This window comes from Pieris brassicae, chromosome 6 (genome assembly GCF_905147105.1).
Source record: "Pieris brassicae chromosome 6, ilPieBrab1.1, whole genome shotgun sequence".
Lineage (NCBI taxonomy): Eukaryota > Metazoa > Arthropoda > Insecta > Lepidoptera > Pieridae > Pieris > Pieris brassicae.
Window position 1 is genome coordinate 20,164,999 of NC_059670.1, and position 16,958 is coordinate 20,181,956.

Below are 16,958 nucleotides of genomic sequence, written 5' to 3' on the forward strand. Positions count from 1 at the left end.
GACGCTATCTTGCACCGTACAGTAAGTGATAAGTGTACAAAGAAATGAGTAAATCATAAATCCATTGAGAGACACGCCTAACCATATAAATGGCCAATACTGTAGCATCGTTGGAGATGTTTATAAAATGTTAATAAAATCGATTTTTTCTACACGAGTAGAAAACTATCGTACGCGCATAGTCACAAACAACGCCAAAGTCGTAACACTTGGTCACAAAACATAATGTCATTTTAACTTAGAATGTTTCCCAATGGATTGTAAAAAGAAGCTTTTATTGAGTTATAAAATGATATCCATTAAACACATTTACAACTAAGACACGATTTGTGACAGATATTTAAGGTATATAAGGTATTGTGAGCAAAAATGGATCGTAAAGAAATTAGCAACATAATATATATGTATATATATATAGAAAAAAAATTGAGATCATATATTCAGAGATATTAGTAAAGTATTCAGTATTTCAAGGAAAACAGGAGATTGTTGGAGTAAGATTCAGAATCATGACAAAACGGCAGGTTTGATATATATATATATCATATATATCAAATTTTGACATTGTTTTGCGAAGTTTATAGGATTTAATATACTGCGTTTTGTTCCATTTGTAATTTTAACAAAAATTCCCAGCATATTTTATCGTGAATTCGAATTATAAAGCAGAAATTTATTCATTGGCGTTCCATGACACAAATTAATGAAGGAATTGTTGATTTAAGACTTATATGAACTAGACGACTAAAACTAATGTGATTAGTTAATTTGTTTATATACTGACTGACGATGACAGTGTTAACCCAGCGGCTTCAGTCACACTCATCCCTGAGGTCGTAGGTTCGAGCTAGAGCGAGCGAGCCGTTTCTGTACCAATGGACTTTTTGTCTTGTCTAACGCTCCTGGAAAACATTGTAAGAAAACCGCAGAACCAAAACGGCGGCGTCGGGCACAAAAGACTGATCTACTTTATATTAGACTAAAACAAATGACCTCGGAACAGATACATAATTTGGTAAAATTTAATACTAAGGAAATTACGAGGTTGATTCGAATAAAGGTGAAATGAATAGTGGGATTGAGTTAGAAGACAGCTATATTGCCGTGTCTAAGTATCTTTTTAAGCGAAAACAAGACCTTCTTTACAACTTTAATTATAGTATAAATAGAAATATAATGTATTTTACTACAGAAACGTGAAATTACAATTTTTGCAAAAAATACTTTAAGAGCAATATTAAGTAGAAATAAACGAATATAGGCGTTTAAGCGCTCAAGTCTAAGAAAACTCAAACTCTTAAATTGAACCTAGTATATGACTAGAATACTATATATACACTGAGAGCGTCTTAGTTTTATTTCTGTCCGCCATTAACATCTTAGCATAAGAGTCAAAGTATTTATCAAAGAATATTCGCAAAATGTCTATACACCATATTGGTGTATTACAATTATATATTTGTAATTCCATAATCTATTTTTACATGTTACTACTTTTATGGAAATCATTAAAAATCTTTTTTGGATAATTGCTATAATATATACAAATTTTCCGTAACAAAAAATTGACGGAATAATAAAAAAAGCATTAACAAAAATCAAATAAATACGTTATTTCGCCGATATTTAAGTTTAATGTTTAATTACGCACAATTTTTAAATCAAATAAAGCATAAAAACGGATTACGCAAGTAAACACACAAGGAAATATTTAATAAATGTTAAATAAATAAATTAAAGACTTGGCTCGTAATCCTCTTACGAAAATCAGAATATTTTGCGATACAAACACCCACAAAAAATATATTTTCTTAATCCTTATTCTTCTTAATTTTAAAACGGTTTTCCTCAATAATGTACGATGGTACAAATATTATGTAGTTATTTAAATATACCAATATTGTATATGTTGCCTTACTGGTTCTGAGTCTGCAATTAACAGCAGATACGTGTTGAAAAACACATCGTAAAGATCTTATTTTAAAAACTGTAGCGCGGACGGCTGATCATACATACCTTTAAAAATAAAAACGAAACAAATGCTAAAATCTCCAACACCCTCACTGGACTTTAACGCTGAACATCATCACCATTAGTGACGTTAATAAATTCTTCAACAACAATTAAATATTAGTGGCGAGTGAGGTTCTCGAAATTCAATCTAAAGATATATTATAAAATACAGCCTACAAATTTGTTTATATCAAAGATAATCATACATGTTACAATGTTATGTACACGTAATTTTAACATTAAGATATTCCTCAATAAATTAACAGTTAAATTAGAGTGTTGAGATTTACGAAATTTAATATAAGAATCGAATCGAATAAATCGAAGATGTATTCAAAAAGACAACCTAAAAATTTGTTTGTACATTAATATATATATATTTATTAAAGATAATTGTACATAATGTTATATACACGTAGGTCTAACATTAAGACATTCTGCAGTAAATTAACAGATAAATTAGAGTTGTAAGGTTTTCGAAATTGTTACAGCCTACGAAAATTGTTACGATTGTTGAACAATTGGCAAAATCTATTCTATTTTTAAAATCATTACATAAAAGATTTATTCGTCTTAAAAATGATAGTAAAAGTGTCGATGTCTCCTACGGTGGTAGGCGGTCGCTTTTCAGCTACGTTGGGCGGCACTGATCAGGGCAGTTGACTCCGCCTACTCCCTCATGAGCGAAGCCTTTTTGTTTCAAAGTGAAAATTAATTCTACACTTTTTAAATTACTTAAATCTATGCTTTATTCACTAGCTGTAATTTAGGATTATAATTAGTTATATACCTATTTTGTATATACTGTAATGTTACAATATACGTTTTGAAATCGAATTTAACTGTAAATACTAAAATAAATACTACTCACTCAACGACTTCATATAATAAAATTTAGGAAAATGCTGTAAATATAGTAAAATATATACTAAATAACTTTTTATTGCAATCATTTTTAACGCTGTTGTGCGTTTGATACAAAAAGTTGTTCCCGGGATTCCAAAATTTATTATAAGTACTCTTGAGAAGTCTGATCCACAAAATCAATATCTACTCAATCAATTGATAACGAAGTGTCATTGGCCTATACTTTGTATTTGTTGTCACACCGTAACGTAATAATAATAGTCTAAATCCTTAAGTGTCGATTTTTGGGCTTTTTTCCATTAGATGTTTACCACATAATCCAATTTTCATTAAACATTAAGGAAGTAGCAAGTACGTAGTAGCAGGAGTAGAGTGCACTCTCCCTTGGAGACTGAGCATTTTTTTTAAAGATACGGATACAAAAGGCACCCATGTTGGTAGTGGATTCATTGTCGGTCTTTAATAAAGGAGTAAACTACATTTTAAATATGTAGTGGTTGACCTTCACTAAATCCTGATTCTACAGTTCGCTAGTTGGTAAAGGGTGGGCCAGGGTTGTGAAAGATTTCCACCTGTTGAGGTGGTATGGATAAAACCTGGAATTTGGCAACGATTTAGTTGTACCATACAGATTTTTTTTGGAACACTAATCCACTGCAACAACTTAAGTTCAACAAGTGGAACTTTGGTAAGGGTTATGTGTATTGTTAAGTACCACATCTATATAGACAATACGCGTTGTGTATCTTTCTCTCTTTGATGAGTTTGACAAAGTTGTAATAGTAAAATAACGAACGTTATGTTTAGAACTGTGTGAAACTGGATTTGTATTAATATTGGTAGGAACATTTTTGGCTTTAGAAATTACTACTAAGACATAATATATTATCTTACTTTGTCATAGGGACCTTAACCTTTACTTAATTTATAATTATTAATTATTGTATCCAAATTTCTTTTAAATCAATAAATATGGTCAATCGGGATCTTTGAAGACGATTTTTAAAATTATTCTATAACAGAAAAGTTATACTTAAGTACGGAAATGTGTATAAGCATGTATCTTTGTGTATCTATATACGTATATAACGCATTATTGATGCAGCTAAAGGACTGTCTCGTTCTTTCTTATTATCAGTATGTTGATTATTTATTTTTTTATCTTATCAGCTAAACACTTATCATTTACTCTACTGACACAGTAAAAAGTGACCTTATTTTTATTATTATAAAGTAGATATATATAGTAAATTTAATTTTATAAGTAGTAACTAGTAAAAATCTTTTACGTCTGGGCCTCAGATTAGTAGGTGATCAGCCTCCTATGCCTGACAGACGCCGTCGACTTTTTCAGTCTAAGGAATGCCGGTTTTCTTGTCATGTTTGTCCATGTCCCGGACATTGAGCGAGTCCGGTGAGTGTTAATGTTAGGTGAGCATTAAAGAGAAACGTGCACAGAAAGAGTTCGAACTTTCACAAGAGTAGACTCTTCTCTCTTCCCTATGAATTACTATCGAGCAGAATAATGAAATATGTTAAGATTATATACTAGGATAAATAGATTTTTTAGATATCGATCTTTCACATGCATCGGTGTAAATGCAGCCAGACATGCGCAAATAGTTCACATGAAATTATAATTGAAATAAATCCATTTCAAACTCTGTGTGGAGTTGTTACGTATCTGATTCTTACTTCGATCACCACTCAACTTTTTTGGAAACTTTAATATGATATTACCCCATTTTCCCTTAATTTTATGTTTAACCATAACACGGTCTATGCATATTCCATTAGTCAATATTTCAATATATTCCGATATAACATATCGGGATCCTTACTAAATTGCGATACAATACCTGAAAGCGTTAAATTAAAAAAGCCGTTAAAAAACAAACACTTTGCATCGATACGACTTCCGCCACCACGCATGCGCCGTAACAATGACACAAATATGCAAATTAATCTATAAAAAACGCAATTTAGGCGATTCAACACCATTTACTACAATACAGCAACTGTCAATCATTCAAAATAACGTACTATAACAGGTAGTTTTTCGAAAATCATTTCTTATCGAATGCTGCATCCCTGTCTGCACGCACTGCGCATGCTCGGCTGTAATGTTTATATTATTTGTATTTGAGCTGTGTATCACGTAAACTATAACTACCACAACCGTAGCGCCAATACTGAGGGCGTACGCTGCCCCTCCCCACTTCGGTAGTTAAATATTGCTTATTTCGAAGCATTGTTGTTGCCGACGCGTGGACGACTGTTGTGTATTGTTTAGATGCGCGAAACGCAAGCAAATATATATTTTTAAATCGAGTTTATTGTGTTATATTGTGTAGTTTTGTAGTTTATAATAAAATGCATTGTAGTGCAGTGTAAATAATTTGCATTCGGAACTGCAAGGAACTTATGAGTGGTAATTTTTGTCGCTGTTCAGTGGTTTTTTTTTTAATATTTTAATTGTTGAACGAAAGTGTTGTTTTCAATCGAATTCGCTAAGATTTTAAAATTTTTATTTAACGGCCCATGAGATAAGATGAAATTCTATGTAAGTAAAAATAAATTTATCACATCACATCTCAGGTCGTAATAGCTTAATTTTTGGATTTAAATTAAATCTTTGTAGCTTTTAATAAAATTCGAAATTTAAATTGTCTTGAGTGGCGCGCAAAAGTTTTGAATTTGGAACTTATAAGCACGTGGTATGTCGCTTATGTGCGCTCGCCCAATCACGTCGTCGCTCATAAGGGGGCGACCAATCACAGACCGCTGTTCAGTGCCGTACTTAACAGCTGATAAGGGACAATTAAGTTTAATGGAGGTTTAAATCTCGATTTTGATCATTGATCTCTTAATAATCATTATTGTTAAAATAAAAATCTTTTAAAAGATACCAAAAGGCTGTTTTGGAGGTAAAATATTACAATTAAATTTATTCATCCGGTTTTTAAACATTTATGATTTTATGTAAAAAATGAAATATTAAGACAGAGTAAAGGTTTATAGGCATAAACCTTTACTTACTGCAAACTTATCTGCTTTGTATCCATGCAGGTTAACCTTTATAAAAACAAAATATTTTCCTAGCCTATAAAAATTTATCTTACAAATGTCCTTAGAGAAAATTAGTGTTTTATGTAGATGTATTTTATATTGGATTTTCAATTGAAACAAAGTATGCGATAAGAAATATTAATAATTACAAAAGCCTCCAACAGTATTCCAAAGATGGCTCACAAAATTAAATTTCAAATTTGTAGATTGAGAATAAAATATCGTAAATGTATTTATAAATATTCCTCTTATACATATTCGCAATCTCAATTCAGTATTTTTTTTCTCTGTACATGATAAATCCGCTGCTTCAGAAATTGAGACAATACGAGCTATATGTACTACAAACTAATCTTTGTAATTAATGTCTTTGTATGTAAAAATACATCATACAAAATTTAAGGTTAGAAATTCTATTTTCGAATTTAACAGTGACAGGTACAGTAATTTACTGCGATTTTTATCTTAAATAAATTATTCAACAGATACATATAAAACGAATACTAACTGAAATCTAGATTCTCAAAGATACAATTATACCTGTAACAAAATTGTTGAAAGTACACACCCTCTAAAAATAGGTGTCCATGGGCGCCGGTGACTGCCCGTTTTAGGCGTCCTGTATTCTGTAAAAAAAATTGTAAATTGAATAAATATTTTATTTATTTACAAGTTATATGAAAAAAATTCTTGGCAAAGAAATGAAATTAATAATTATGTTTGGTATTTTTGAAGATTTTTCTTCAATTATTTAGCCATATTAATAATAATTATTTTTGACATAGCTGACATTCTACCTACGCTTTCATGTCAAAAAAAAAATTTATTTATCTGTTTTTAACAATCATTTAAAAATACTGTTTAGTATTTTTCTAATCTTTTTTTGAGGTGGATAACGCATAGCATCTTAATCTTGGACAATGTCATCATATAAAATATCTCTTGGCTTGCATGAGCTGACCTTGTAACAGAAATTCCAGTTCATCAGGACTGATTTATTGATTTAAATTTTGCTTTTTAACAAATCTAATGTAGTCTATATGCAATAATTAAACACGTTCAGTTTCCGTAAATGTACAAGTTGTTAATGAATTCTGGTTTTAGAATATTTAATTTTAATGGCTAAGGCTGGCAAAGCAGGCGGAAAACAAACGGAAAAAAAATAAAGCCTTTCCTTCAACTTTAATTTTGTTCCCTTTGGAGTATACTTGCGGCTGTAGGGTTCAAGTCTATTTAAAGTTCACATCTAATTAAAGATTCAAGTTGACGCCTGGTAGATAGTACCGGTGATTCCAGAGCTGGTGCTCTTCTCGCTCAACGAATAAGTATCGTACAGTTGAATACAATGAGGAAATGCTGCCAGCCTTAAAGGTATCACAAGGGCCTGTTACAGAGACCGTTTCTAATTTATTTTAGTTTTCCATTCATTTCTCACAATTATTATTCTTCCTATATCGTAAATAGTCGTAATATTTGTGTTATAAAAAATCCATGTTTTAATAGCCTTGAAATATTAATTTTAGTTTCTATTTTTATTTGTGTATGTTCGTAATCCCACACCTTTCTGTAGACGCAATCTCCCTAGGTTTGCTTTATTTCTTCATACGGAATTATCATAATGGTGGTAAAAAATGTATCCGAGTGAAACATCCAAGTATCGTTTACTCGGGCGACAGAATCGGCAGAGTTTTTTCTCATAATTAATTATGATTATACGATATTTAATGCAAAATGAGTAATAACATTTATGTATGTTTATTTTTCCGACACTTTTTTTACCATCAGGTTTTTGCTTAAGTCTTCTGTAATGGCGTTGATATGAGTAATGGTCATTTACATGGTCACGTCAGGGCACCAGCTTTGACAATCAAGACAGCAGGCTGAATATGAACGAAGGAATTTGTGCTCTTCCTCCAACTTAAAAACAAAGGTTCCTTTCAAATGACCAAAGGCTCAGTACCTGATGTCCAGATGTGTATCTCAGAGGAAGCACAATAGCACAATTCAGGATGTCATCCTGGTATTAGATAGCAGATAGTTTATGTGGCCACAACATGCCACGATAATCGTTGTTTAATTTCAGGGCTTATTTTAACTGATGCTTCATTAACTTCGATTTCAATCAACTGCCTTGTACGTAAATGTATGGAAATTTTCTTAAGTCATGAGAATTGGCAATTGTTATAACATTTTAAGTGCATACGACTTTGACTATTTGCTTAGCTAAAAATATATTTACATTATATTAAAGCTGATATAACAGTACGAATATCTATTTAAAACTTTTCAGTTATATATAATATCAATAACAAAAATAAAAAATATACGATATTCGATTAGGGACTTCATGACGTGTTTTAATTCGACCTGAAAGTAATATTTTCAACTGTACATTTTCTAAACGCGACATATATTTTGCTTTATTACTAAAAGCTATCCTCGTTTTATAATAAAAGGCTTTACCTAAAGCTTTCAATAAGGCTGTATTCCGTCTCTTTAAAGCGGGTAGGCGTGGTACTTTTCAGTGGACGCTTGTGATTGGTCGCCCCTTTCGCCGCATTTGAGGTGGGTGTATTGTCGCTTTTCAGTACTTTATGATACTTTAAAAGTCCTAATTATCGTGTGGGCTTTATATTTGAAATATGAACTTGATTTTCTTAATAGCAGTTTTAAATGAGGTTTGAATTCTAGGCGGTTCGCTGGTGGATAAAATATTTCTGCAGCAACAAAAGCTTTCCATTTGACCAGCAAATTGGTGTCTTTTTTAAGCAACGGGTGTTAGGTTAGGATGTATAAGATAGTTATTTTAAACACGTTCATATTTTTTATATATATTTCGCTTATATCCTTTATAATTACTGTTTCGTAAACACAGCCTTTTATTTTTAATTCCAATACACAAATTATAAAACTAAATTCAAGACAATTTTTTATTTAAATTCAGGTAGTAACATTTCATTTGTAAAATAAATCTCTGTTGAACTGTCTACATTATAAAATTTGAATTTTATCTTATTATTAAATATTACCTCAATTAATAAATAATCAAGGCATTTGTAATAACTATGAACAGTGACAAAAATTGCAGATTATTATATAGTTATACAATGACTGATAGTAGTGAAATTATTTAACTAGAAAAATAAAATTGCAAGTAAAATTAACTATTACACGTGAACTTTGAAGAGTGAGATAAGAAAATGCTGTACGCGGTCAGACAGGTAAGTTTTATCTTCTATTTTCTATAATTAGATAATGGCGAAACACTGTGCTAATATCATTAAAATGTAGAAATAGACGCTATAGTTCCAGTCTACTTATCCTCCATCTCCATAGACTTTTTATATTATTCAATATCCTTAGGTTGAGGAGTTTCTAAGGCTGTATCTATGTACAGCAGGCTGATGCTCTACTACATATTATATATTGTCACAATACCTGAATATAAGAACTGTTCCTTACTCATTTATTGTTTTTTTTTTCTTTTTCCTTCTATGCCTTAACACACATAAACGTCAATAGTCTTGCTATGTCCATGAGAATACCTTCATAATTAGACTTATACGTCATTAATTATTGCATATTTAATTTATCTTTAATTTTCATCACCGTTCTGTTTGTTCTGAAACCCTCTAAGGCTTCGCTGCCTCCACTGTTCGATGCTCGGCTTGTCTCAGGGCAGCGTTGTTGATACCCATAATTGTCTGTATCTATGCCCTCAATAACGATTTCATTGTTATAGTGAATTCATTGTTTGGTTGGATTCGTTATTGAAAGTTGCATATTAAGAACACTCGTCAGTTTATTCAGTTATCTAGACTGGGTTGTTAGTGTTTTATTAATATAGTGTAACTCTTTCGGAGCAAGTGTCAACTCTGAAATTTGACAGCTGTCACCTGTGATTAAATGGAACAGCACAGTTTGTGAAAAACAAAAATGGTGAATGTTATTCTGAGACGAACAACATAGGTCGTCAATTTTTAGGTTACACAAATTATCATACGAACTAATAAATATGTTTTTAATGCTGTTGTGACCGTCTTTATTTCGTTGCTAAGTTACTACTATAAAATATTATATCTACAATATTAAAGATTATTTAATAAAGGTTAAACATAACCCTTTTAAGAAATCTTATCATAAACATGAGTAATGTTTAGTTATCAAGTTACATTGTTTTGTTTTTTCGAAATACACGCCTTGCTTTGTTTTACGTGACGGTGTTCGCAAAACAATAATATAATTTGTTTATACAAACCGTATGGATTTCATATATCATTTCAACTATATAAATAACCATTATTTGCCAATATACTTACAAAATATACAATACGTATAACAATACATCCAGAAATTACCAATTCTTAAAAGGCCGGTGACAATTTACAATTCACCTTCTCGCAATGCGAGTGTCCATGGGTGTCGGTATCACTTAACATAGTAACTACTATATTGTTATTTCCTTCTTTTCTTTGGTTGCCTTAATCGCCGCATCATCAGAGCATGGGGCAAAGAATATGGAGACTTTTGACTGATATGAAAATTCCTTTAAGCCCCAGAGCTCATACTGAAGTTGTTGTTAGACGTGTATCGGAGTTTGCTGCATGATCATATTCAAAATCAAAAATTGACAAATACCACCATTTCGAATTAATATGGTTTCGCTAGACCCAGGAGTTCCGTGTGACTATGTCTTTCCCACTAATAGAAATTAGGGTAGAAATTGTATGTAATTGTAATATAAAATGACGCCTTACATTTCAAATAAAACCTAGCCATGCCCTTGCACCGGCATCACCATAAATTCGCTCTAATAGGTTTTAAAAATAACGTCAAACAAAATTGGATTGGGATTCACGTTTAAGCGGTATTACGATTACATATACGAAATATTAAATTTTCAAAAAAAGCCGTCGATTTGTCCATATCTCTTTAGATAACGCTTACGTTATAGATAACATTTGACGTACATATTTTAGTATAACGGGACTTCCGCAAAATAAGCAAATTATGTTTACAAAACACAATCATTAAGATATATTTTAATATTTTATCACGTACATATACGTGCTGAGTGTCATATTAGATTTATTGATATTTTTTGCATAAATCGCTAATAGGGTAATATTATCCATACGACTTCTTCGATACAAACATTCCCCTCGGGCGTTGTGCTGCGATGTTGTGAGGAAGTTGCATGGATCTGGTTAGCGCTGCACCTTGTTCTCATGTCATCCTCATTGACACATATCCTTTGTATAACATATTTGTAGTCCTGTATCCAAGTATCTGATTGTCCTCCTTGGAATATGTGTGATGTTTGAGACCAAAATTATATAAAAAATGTATACACAGTCTATTCAAATAAACTACTATGTAATAATGTTTTTATTTATTGCTATGTATACGAAATTTCAGACTTTTATTGTTTTTTTCCGGTGTTCGAATAATAAAAGAAAACAGTTATAAATGTATATCTCTAAAACAAAATTGATGATAATTTAAAATAAAACACAAAAATTGATTTGATAAGAAAGGCCAGTATTCGTCTTCAGACCAAGGAAGGGTCCTCCAATAGTCTAACCTGGACTAGATAGTCGTGAAGTTGTATATCCTTAGCGGGCGGAGTAAGTTTTAGCACGATTCTGGGCATGACGCCACTGTACTGATTGCAGCACCAGATTATAGGTGTCCCTACAGATTACAAGATGACTTTTCTTGACCTCAATGGGCACAAGAGTTTAAAGTGAGTTCTACACATGGTGTGCTTGTGGAATCGACTCCCGATGATGGTCCTTATCTAATTGTTTAAAAAATTAGTATCCTCGTCAAAGGCACCCACTAAAATGGATGTCCATGCCATAGACTTGTCCCTATCCGACAAATGTGTTCATAGAGTTTTTACGTTATATTTATAGTTATAAGTATAATATTCTATTTATCTAGCCGAAGTTGTAGACTAGACAATGTTAGACATGAACCGATTGTTTTTATTAATATAGGATGTTTATAAAAATAGTACATGACATAGTTTACACAAGCCCTTACACGTTTTATGTTTACATAGCACCAACAAAACATACATCTCAGAATGACCTCACTTGCGGTTCAGGTGTTCGAAAGTGGAAAATGTATGTAATCTTATATTTTAGCTTTAATTACGATATAAATAAATCTCATTACATGAAGCTACTTTTATAATTATTATACTATAATTTATTGATATTAAACATATTTATTTATTCTCAAACTATGTTAATAGACAAATTAATTTAAGGATCTCGGCTGGATTTAATAAACATTAATTTCTATGTTTAATTAATAGAATTAACGGCTTCTAAAATCTAAATTATCGTTTATATTTGAACTTTATTTTCGTTTATTTACGATTGCTCAAATAGCACGTGAAACGAATCAGCACAAAAATAATAAAAAATGTGCAAATATTAACGCCTCGCCCACTATTTGTTTCTTCAGAATGTTTATTTAATATGTTTAACTTATTTTATTGCGTCTAGCGAATGTTATAAGGCATAACGTTCGTCACGACTGTCCGAATGTTCTCGCTTTTAAAATGTAATGTACCGCAAAAAGTTAAAGAGCTAAGGCTCCCGAATGTATGATTCTATAAAATGAGGAGCATTTGTCGCATTGCTTATAACTATTGATGCATATAGTTGAAAGCTTTAAGGGCCGACCACCTCAAGCCTCAATGACCCACTAACATGGGCGTCCTTGGGATGAGGAAGGTGCTTTTTATGGGTGTCCAGGCCTGTTCGTTCCCCCTATCATATAAAAACTATGCGAGCTTGACGTTATCGCCCATGTAAATTCTAGCCTTTAGTATCGATAAATGAAGTATTGACCACTTATTAGCATTTTAGAAATCTGAAATTAGTTACTTAGTAATATTAAATGTGTCAAACATTTTATCTACCAATTTATTATTTGGACAAACATTGTTAAGTAAACTAAGGTATGTAGAACAGTTTCGCCTTTTTGGACGTAGTTTGTTTTAAACTTACGTCATATACAATCGTATATCTATATGTTAGGGTGTTGTATGGTTCTGGCAAGTTAGTTCTTTTATATTTTGTTAAATTTTTAACTAAAAAAGAAATAAACAAATTAATTTGTCCCACAAGGACTTTTCTGGTTCATCAAACTCTTAAAAAAAGATGACCAGCTCACTGTGAACTTTCCCCCACCGATTGATACTATATCAATACCTTTCTTCTATTTCTGTTCGCTTTTGTGAGTTTTTACTCTTTTTCCTGAAGTATTCATAAAATTGACTTAACACTGTGATGAAAAAGATTTGAATTTATTGTGAATTCCACTCGGGTCGATTGTCCCTCCTTTCCGAAGAACGCGTTTTGGTCAAAGCTCACCGTAGTCCTCATTGTGCATTCTGATAAACGATATCTGGATCTTGATATTTATATTTATAGTTTTTATATTTATATTTATATTTATAGTCCACTCTAAAATAATTATTGTTTAGTTTTAGTCACTTCAATTTTTTTTTAATAACATAGGAGGCAAACGGGCAGGAGGCTCACCTGATGTTAAGTGATACCGCCGCCCATGGACACTCTCAATGCCAGAGGGCTCGCGAGTGCGTTGCCGGCCCTTTAAGAATTCGTACGCTCTTTTCTTGAAGGACCCTAATTGTCGAATATTTGTATTATCTCTTCGTGTATGTCATGTTTCCCTACAAGTGTAATGTTTTAATGTTACACACATTAAAAATACTATATTGTGGTTTTTTTACTAATGTATCAGTGTACCGAGCGTATCCAAGCATTTATTAATAAGAATAATTGGTTACGTACAGAGGTTACTTCTAATAAACACACAAAATACTTCTTTATATTGGTTACAATTTTGAATTAAAAATGTTGTTTCAGGGTCCTGAGACAGCGCTAAACACAAGTCCGGGTGGTGCTGCGAAGCCGCCACCACTCAACTCTTTCGAGCTGGACCGCTGCTTGGACAGGTAAGTTTCAACGTATTTTTCTTATCGACAGCAAAGCGTAAGGGTTTAGTGCTAATGGACACTATTTGTTAGTGTTATAATATAGTAACTTACAGACCCAGTGGACTTTTATGAATATATATATAGCTTGTGATAGAACTATTTAATATAAAATTAAGGATTTTATTAAAGGAGAAGCACTTGGACACAGGAGTACTGTTTATAATTCTGGATGCATATAGTTGTTAGGTTTAAAGGCCGACCACCTCTGGCCTCAATGACCAACTAAAATGGGCGTCCTTGGGATGATGTACCTGATTTTTGTGGGTATTCCGCAGGCCCGTTTGCCTATATGATATAAAAACTTCCTAAGCTTCACGATATAATCCATGTTAGCTTACAGTGTCGATAGATAAAGTATTAAGTATTAGATATAATTTCTCATTTGACCGATTATGAGCATCTTAGAAGCCTGAAATTAGTTACTTAATAATATTAAATGTGTCAAGCATTTTATTATTTGGAAAAAAACATTATTAAGTAAACTAGGTAAGGTAAGGTATTAAGTGAAATTAGTTACTTAATAATATTAAATGTGTCAAACATTTTATTATTTGGAAAAAACATTATTAAGTAAACTAGGTAAGGTAAGGTATTAAGTGAAATTAGTTACTGAATAATATTAAATGTGTCAAACATTTTATTATTTGGAAAAAACATTATTAAGTAAACTAGGTAAGGTAAGGTATTAAGTGAAATTAGTTACTTAATAATATTAAATGTGTTAAACATTTTATTATTTGGAAAAAACATTATTAAGTAAACTAAGGTTTACTTAATAACAAACAGAATTTTGCCTTTTTGGATGTAGTTAATTTTAAACTTACGTCATATACAATCATACCTTAGGGTTTTGTATGGTTCTCGCAAATTTTTAACTAAAAAAGAAATAAACAAACTGATTTGTGCCACTCTTGTGACATCTCTGGTTGATCAAATTATTAAAAAAAAAAAGATTCAGACTGCTGACCGTGAACTTTCTTTAATTTGCGTTCACAAAATCTCTTTTGAAGTATTCAACAAATTGTGCGACTGAGATGAAAAAATATTTGAATTTATTGTGAATTACAATCAGGTCGATCACTCCAACCTTTTATCAAAAACCATACAAAGTTCTCAAACCTAGAATTTTCCGCATTTATAACAATTTACCAGTTTAAATCACAATTACATTTTCATATACACATTGTATTCGCATTCAGGACGTGGTGTAATATTTATTTTAAAGGACTTAGCTACCAACAATTTGTTTAGTTTAGAATTTCCTAGTTATTATTTGTTCTGGTGAAATCAAGGCTTAACTATGGGCAAATAGGCGTGTTAGTTGGCACTTATGAGTCAACTTGGTCACGATAATACAGTTATAAACAAACTGTAATATGCAATAACTTTGAAATGTAGAATTTATGTATATGCTTATCGTTAAATATATGACGCTAGAAAATTATTATATTTATTTTCTTATTCAATCATATAAAACTTTATTTATGTGAGAAAATTCATATATGGCTAGTCCCCACACTAATGAGTCCCTGTGTTGTGGATAAAAAAGTAATTTTAGTGTTACAACTATGTCTTATAAGACTTTAAGTATCAGTGAATGTGTGAGTGTATGAATGGGTGTATATGCACATATATTTGAGAGTGTAGCTGAGAGTTATTATAATCGTTTCGTCAAATGTATATTCCTTTCTGGTTGTCATACATCTTGTAACGATGACTGCTTTTCATTGTTTAAGCATACTAGCGGACCCGACAGACCTTGTGATTATATAACAAGAGATTAGGATATGGAACAAAGTATAAAAGTACGAACTGCAGCGCCATCTACCGGACTTATTTGTGATTCTAAACCAAACAGGGCGCCACCCAAATGTATAAAGAAAAATAACATACACACGTACCGTAGAGTTTTGTATATAAATGAGAAAAAAAACATTAATTGTTGTATGACGCTGTACAGCTACCTAATTTCAAGTCAATACCAACCCAGTCCCATCCAATCATCCGATCGCTCATGGTAACCCCTTGTTTCAGAGAGGAGGCCGGGCGGTGGGGAGGCGAAGCAGCACGGCGTCGTAGACGCAGCCCACCGCGTCGCTCGCCAACAGCTGAAAATGAACCACTATCTCTTGCTAGGGTAACTATTAAATTAAATGTATAAAGATAGATATTATCATCTGTACTGTCTTTTATATGACACAGTTATTCAAAGTTCTTTGAACCATTTACAAATGTCGCAATTCCCACATGTTCCATATCCTGGCAGAAATAAATACAAATAATATTACTTATATTTTTAGGCATCAGCTCCAACGTCGCCAACAGCTGGTTCAACTCAATCCAGCCCAGCACCAGCCTCGCCATCGGGCAGCACCAATGCAGGTGCCAGGTCTCCATTACCATTAGTTGCGCCAGATCTGCTAGCTATGCAACTGCTCGACCAGCACAGCCAGCTTCAAGCGCTGATGAAGCAACGCCTGTTTCATCAGCATCATATGCAGAAACAGGTATGCTATTAATAATTCTTATGATATACAGGAATAAATGATCTATGTAATTCGCTAATGTATCGGTTTTTATATACCTGCAATACGAAAGACTGAGGTAATGTTTTAGGAAGCGGGAAGAGTTTTTCTTCAATCAGCAGTAGTAATTCTTTATAATATTAAGTTGTAGTAAGTTTAACATTTCAGTTTGCTATCATCTATTAATGTTATATTATATTTTCTGTTTCGTGTATATTGTTTATCAATGTAATCTGTTTTGGCTTTGTATATTGGCTAAGTGTTTTCTTTTATAATACGTATATGTGTAGCTTTGTTGAGTGTAAGAATATCATCTGAGGTCGTAGGTTCGATCCCCGGCTGTGCACCAATGGACTTTCTTTCTTTATTTAACATTCGCTCGAACGTTGAAGGAAAACATCGTGAAGAAACCGGCTTGCCGTAGACCCAAAAGTCGACGGCGT

The 16,958-nt window shown here is 32.1% G+C and overlaps 1 protein-coding gene across 4 annotated transcripts in view; it reads left to right on the plus strand.

The window, feature by feature from the left end:
* LOC123710765 (forkhead box protein P1) overlaps window positions 1-16,958 on the plus strand; it is a 56,144-nt gene that overhangs the window by 25,571 nt on the left and 13,615 nt on the right. For all 4 annotated transcript variants that reach the window (XM_045662937.1, XM_045662936.1, XM_045662938.1 and 1 more), the window contains exons 4-6: window positions 13,860-13,948; window positions 16,025-16,127; window positions 16,291-16,497. In XM_045662937.1, the coding sequence (XP_045518893.1) occupies window positions 13,860-13,948; window positions 16,025-16,127; window positions 16,291-16,497 (399 nt within the window). The remainder of the gene's footprint in view (window positions 1-13,859; window positions 13,949-16,024; window positions 16,128-16,290; window positions 16,498-16,958) is intronic.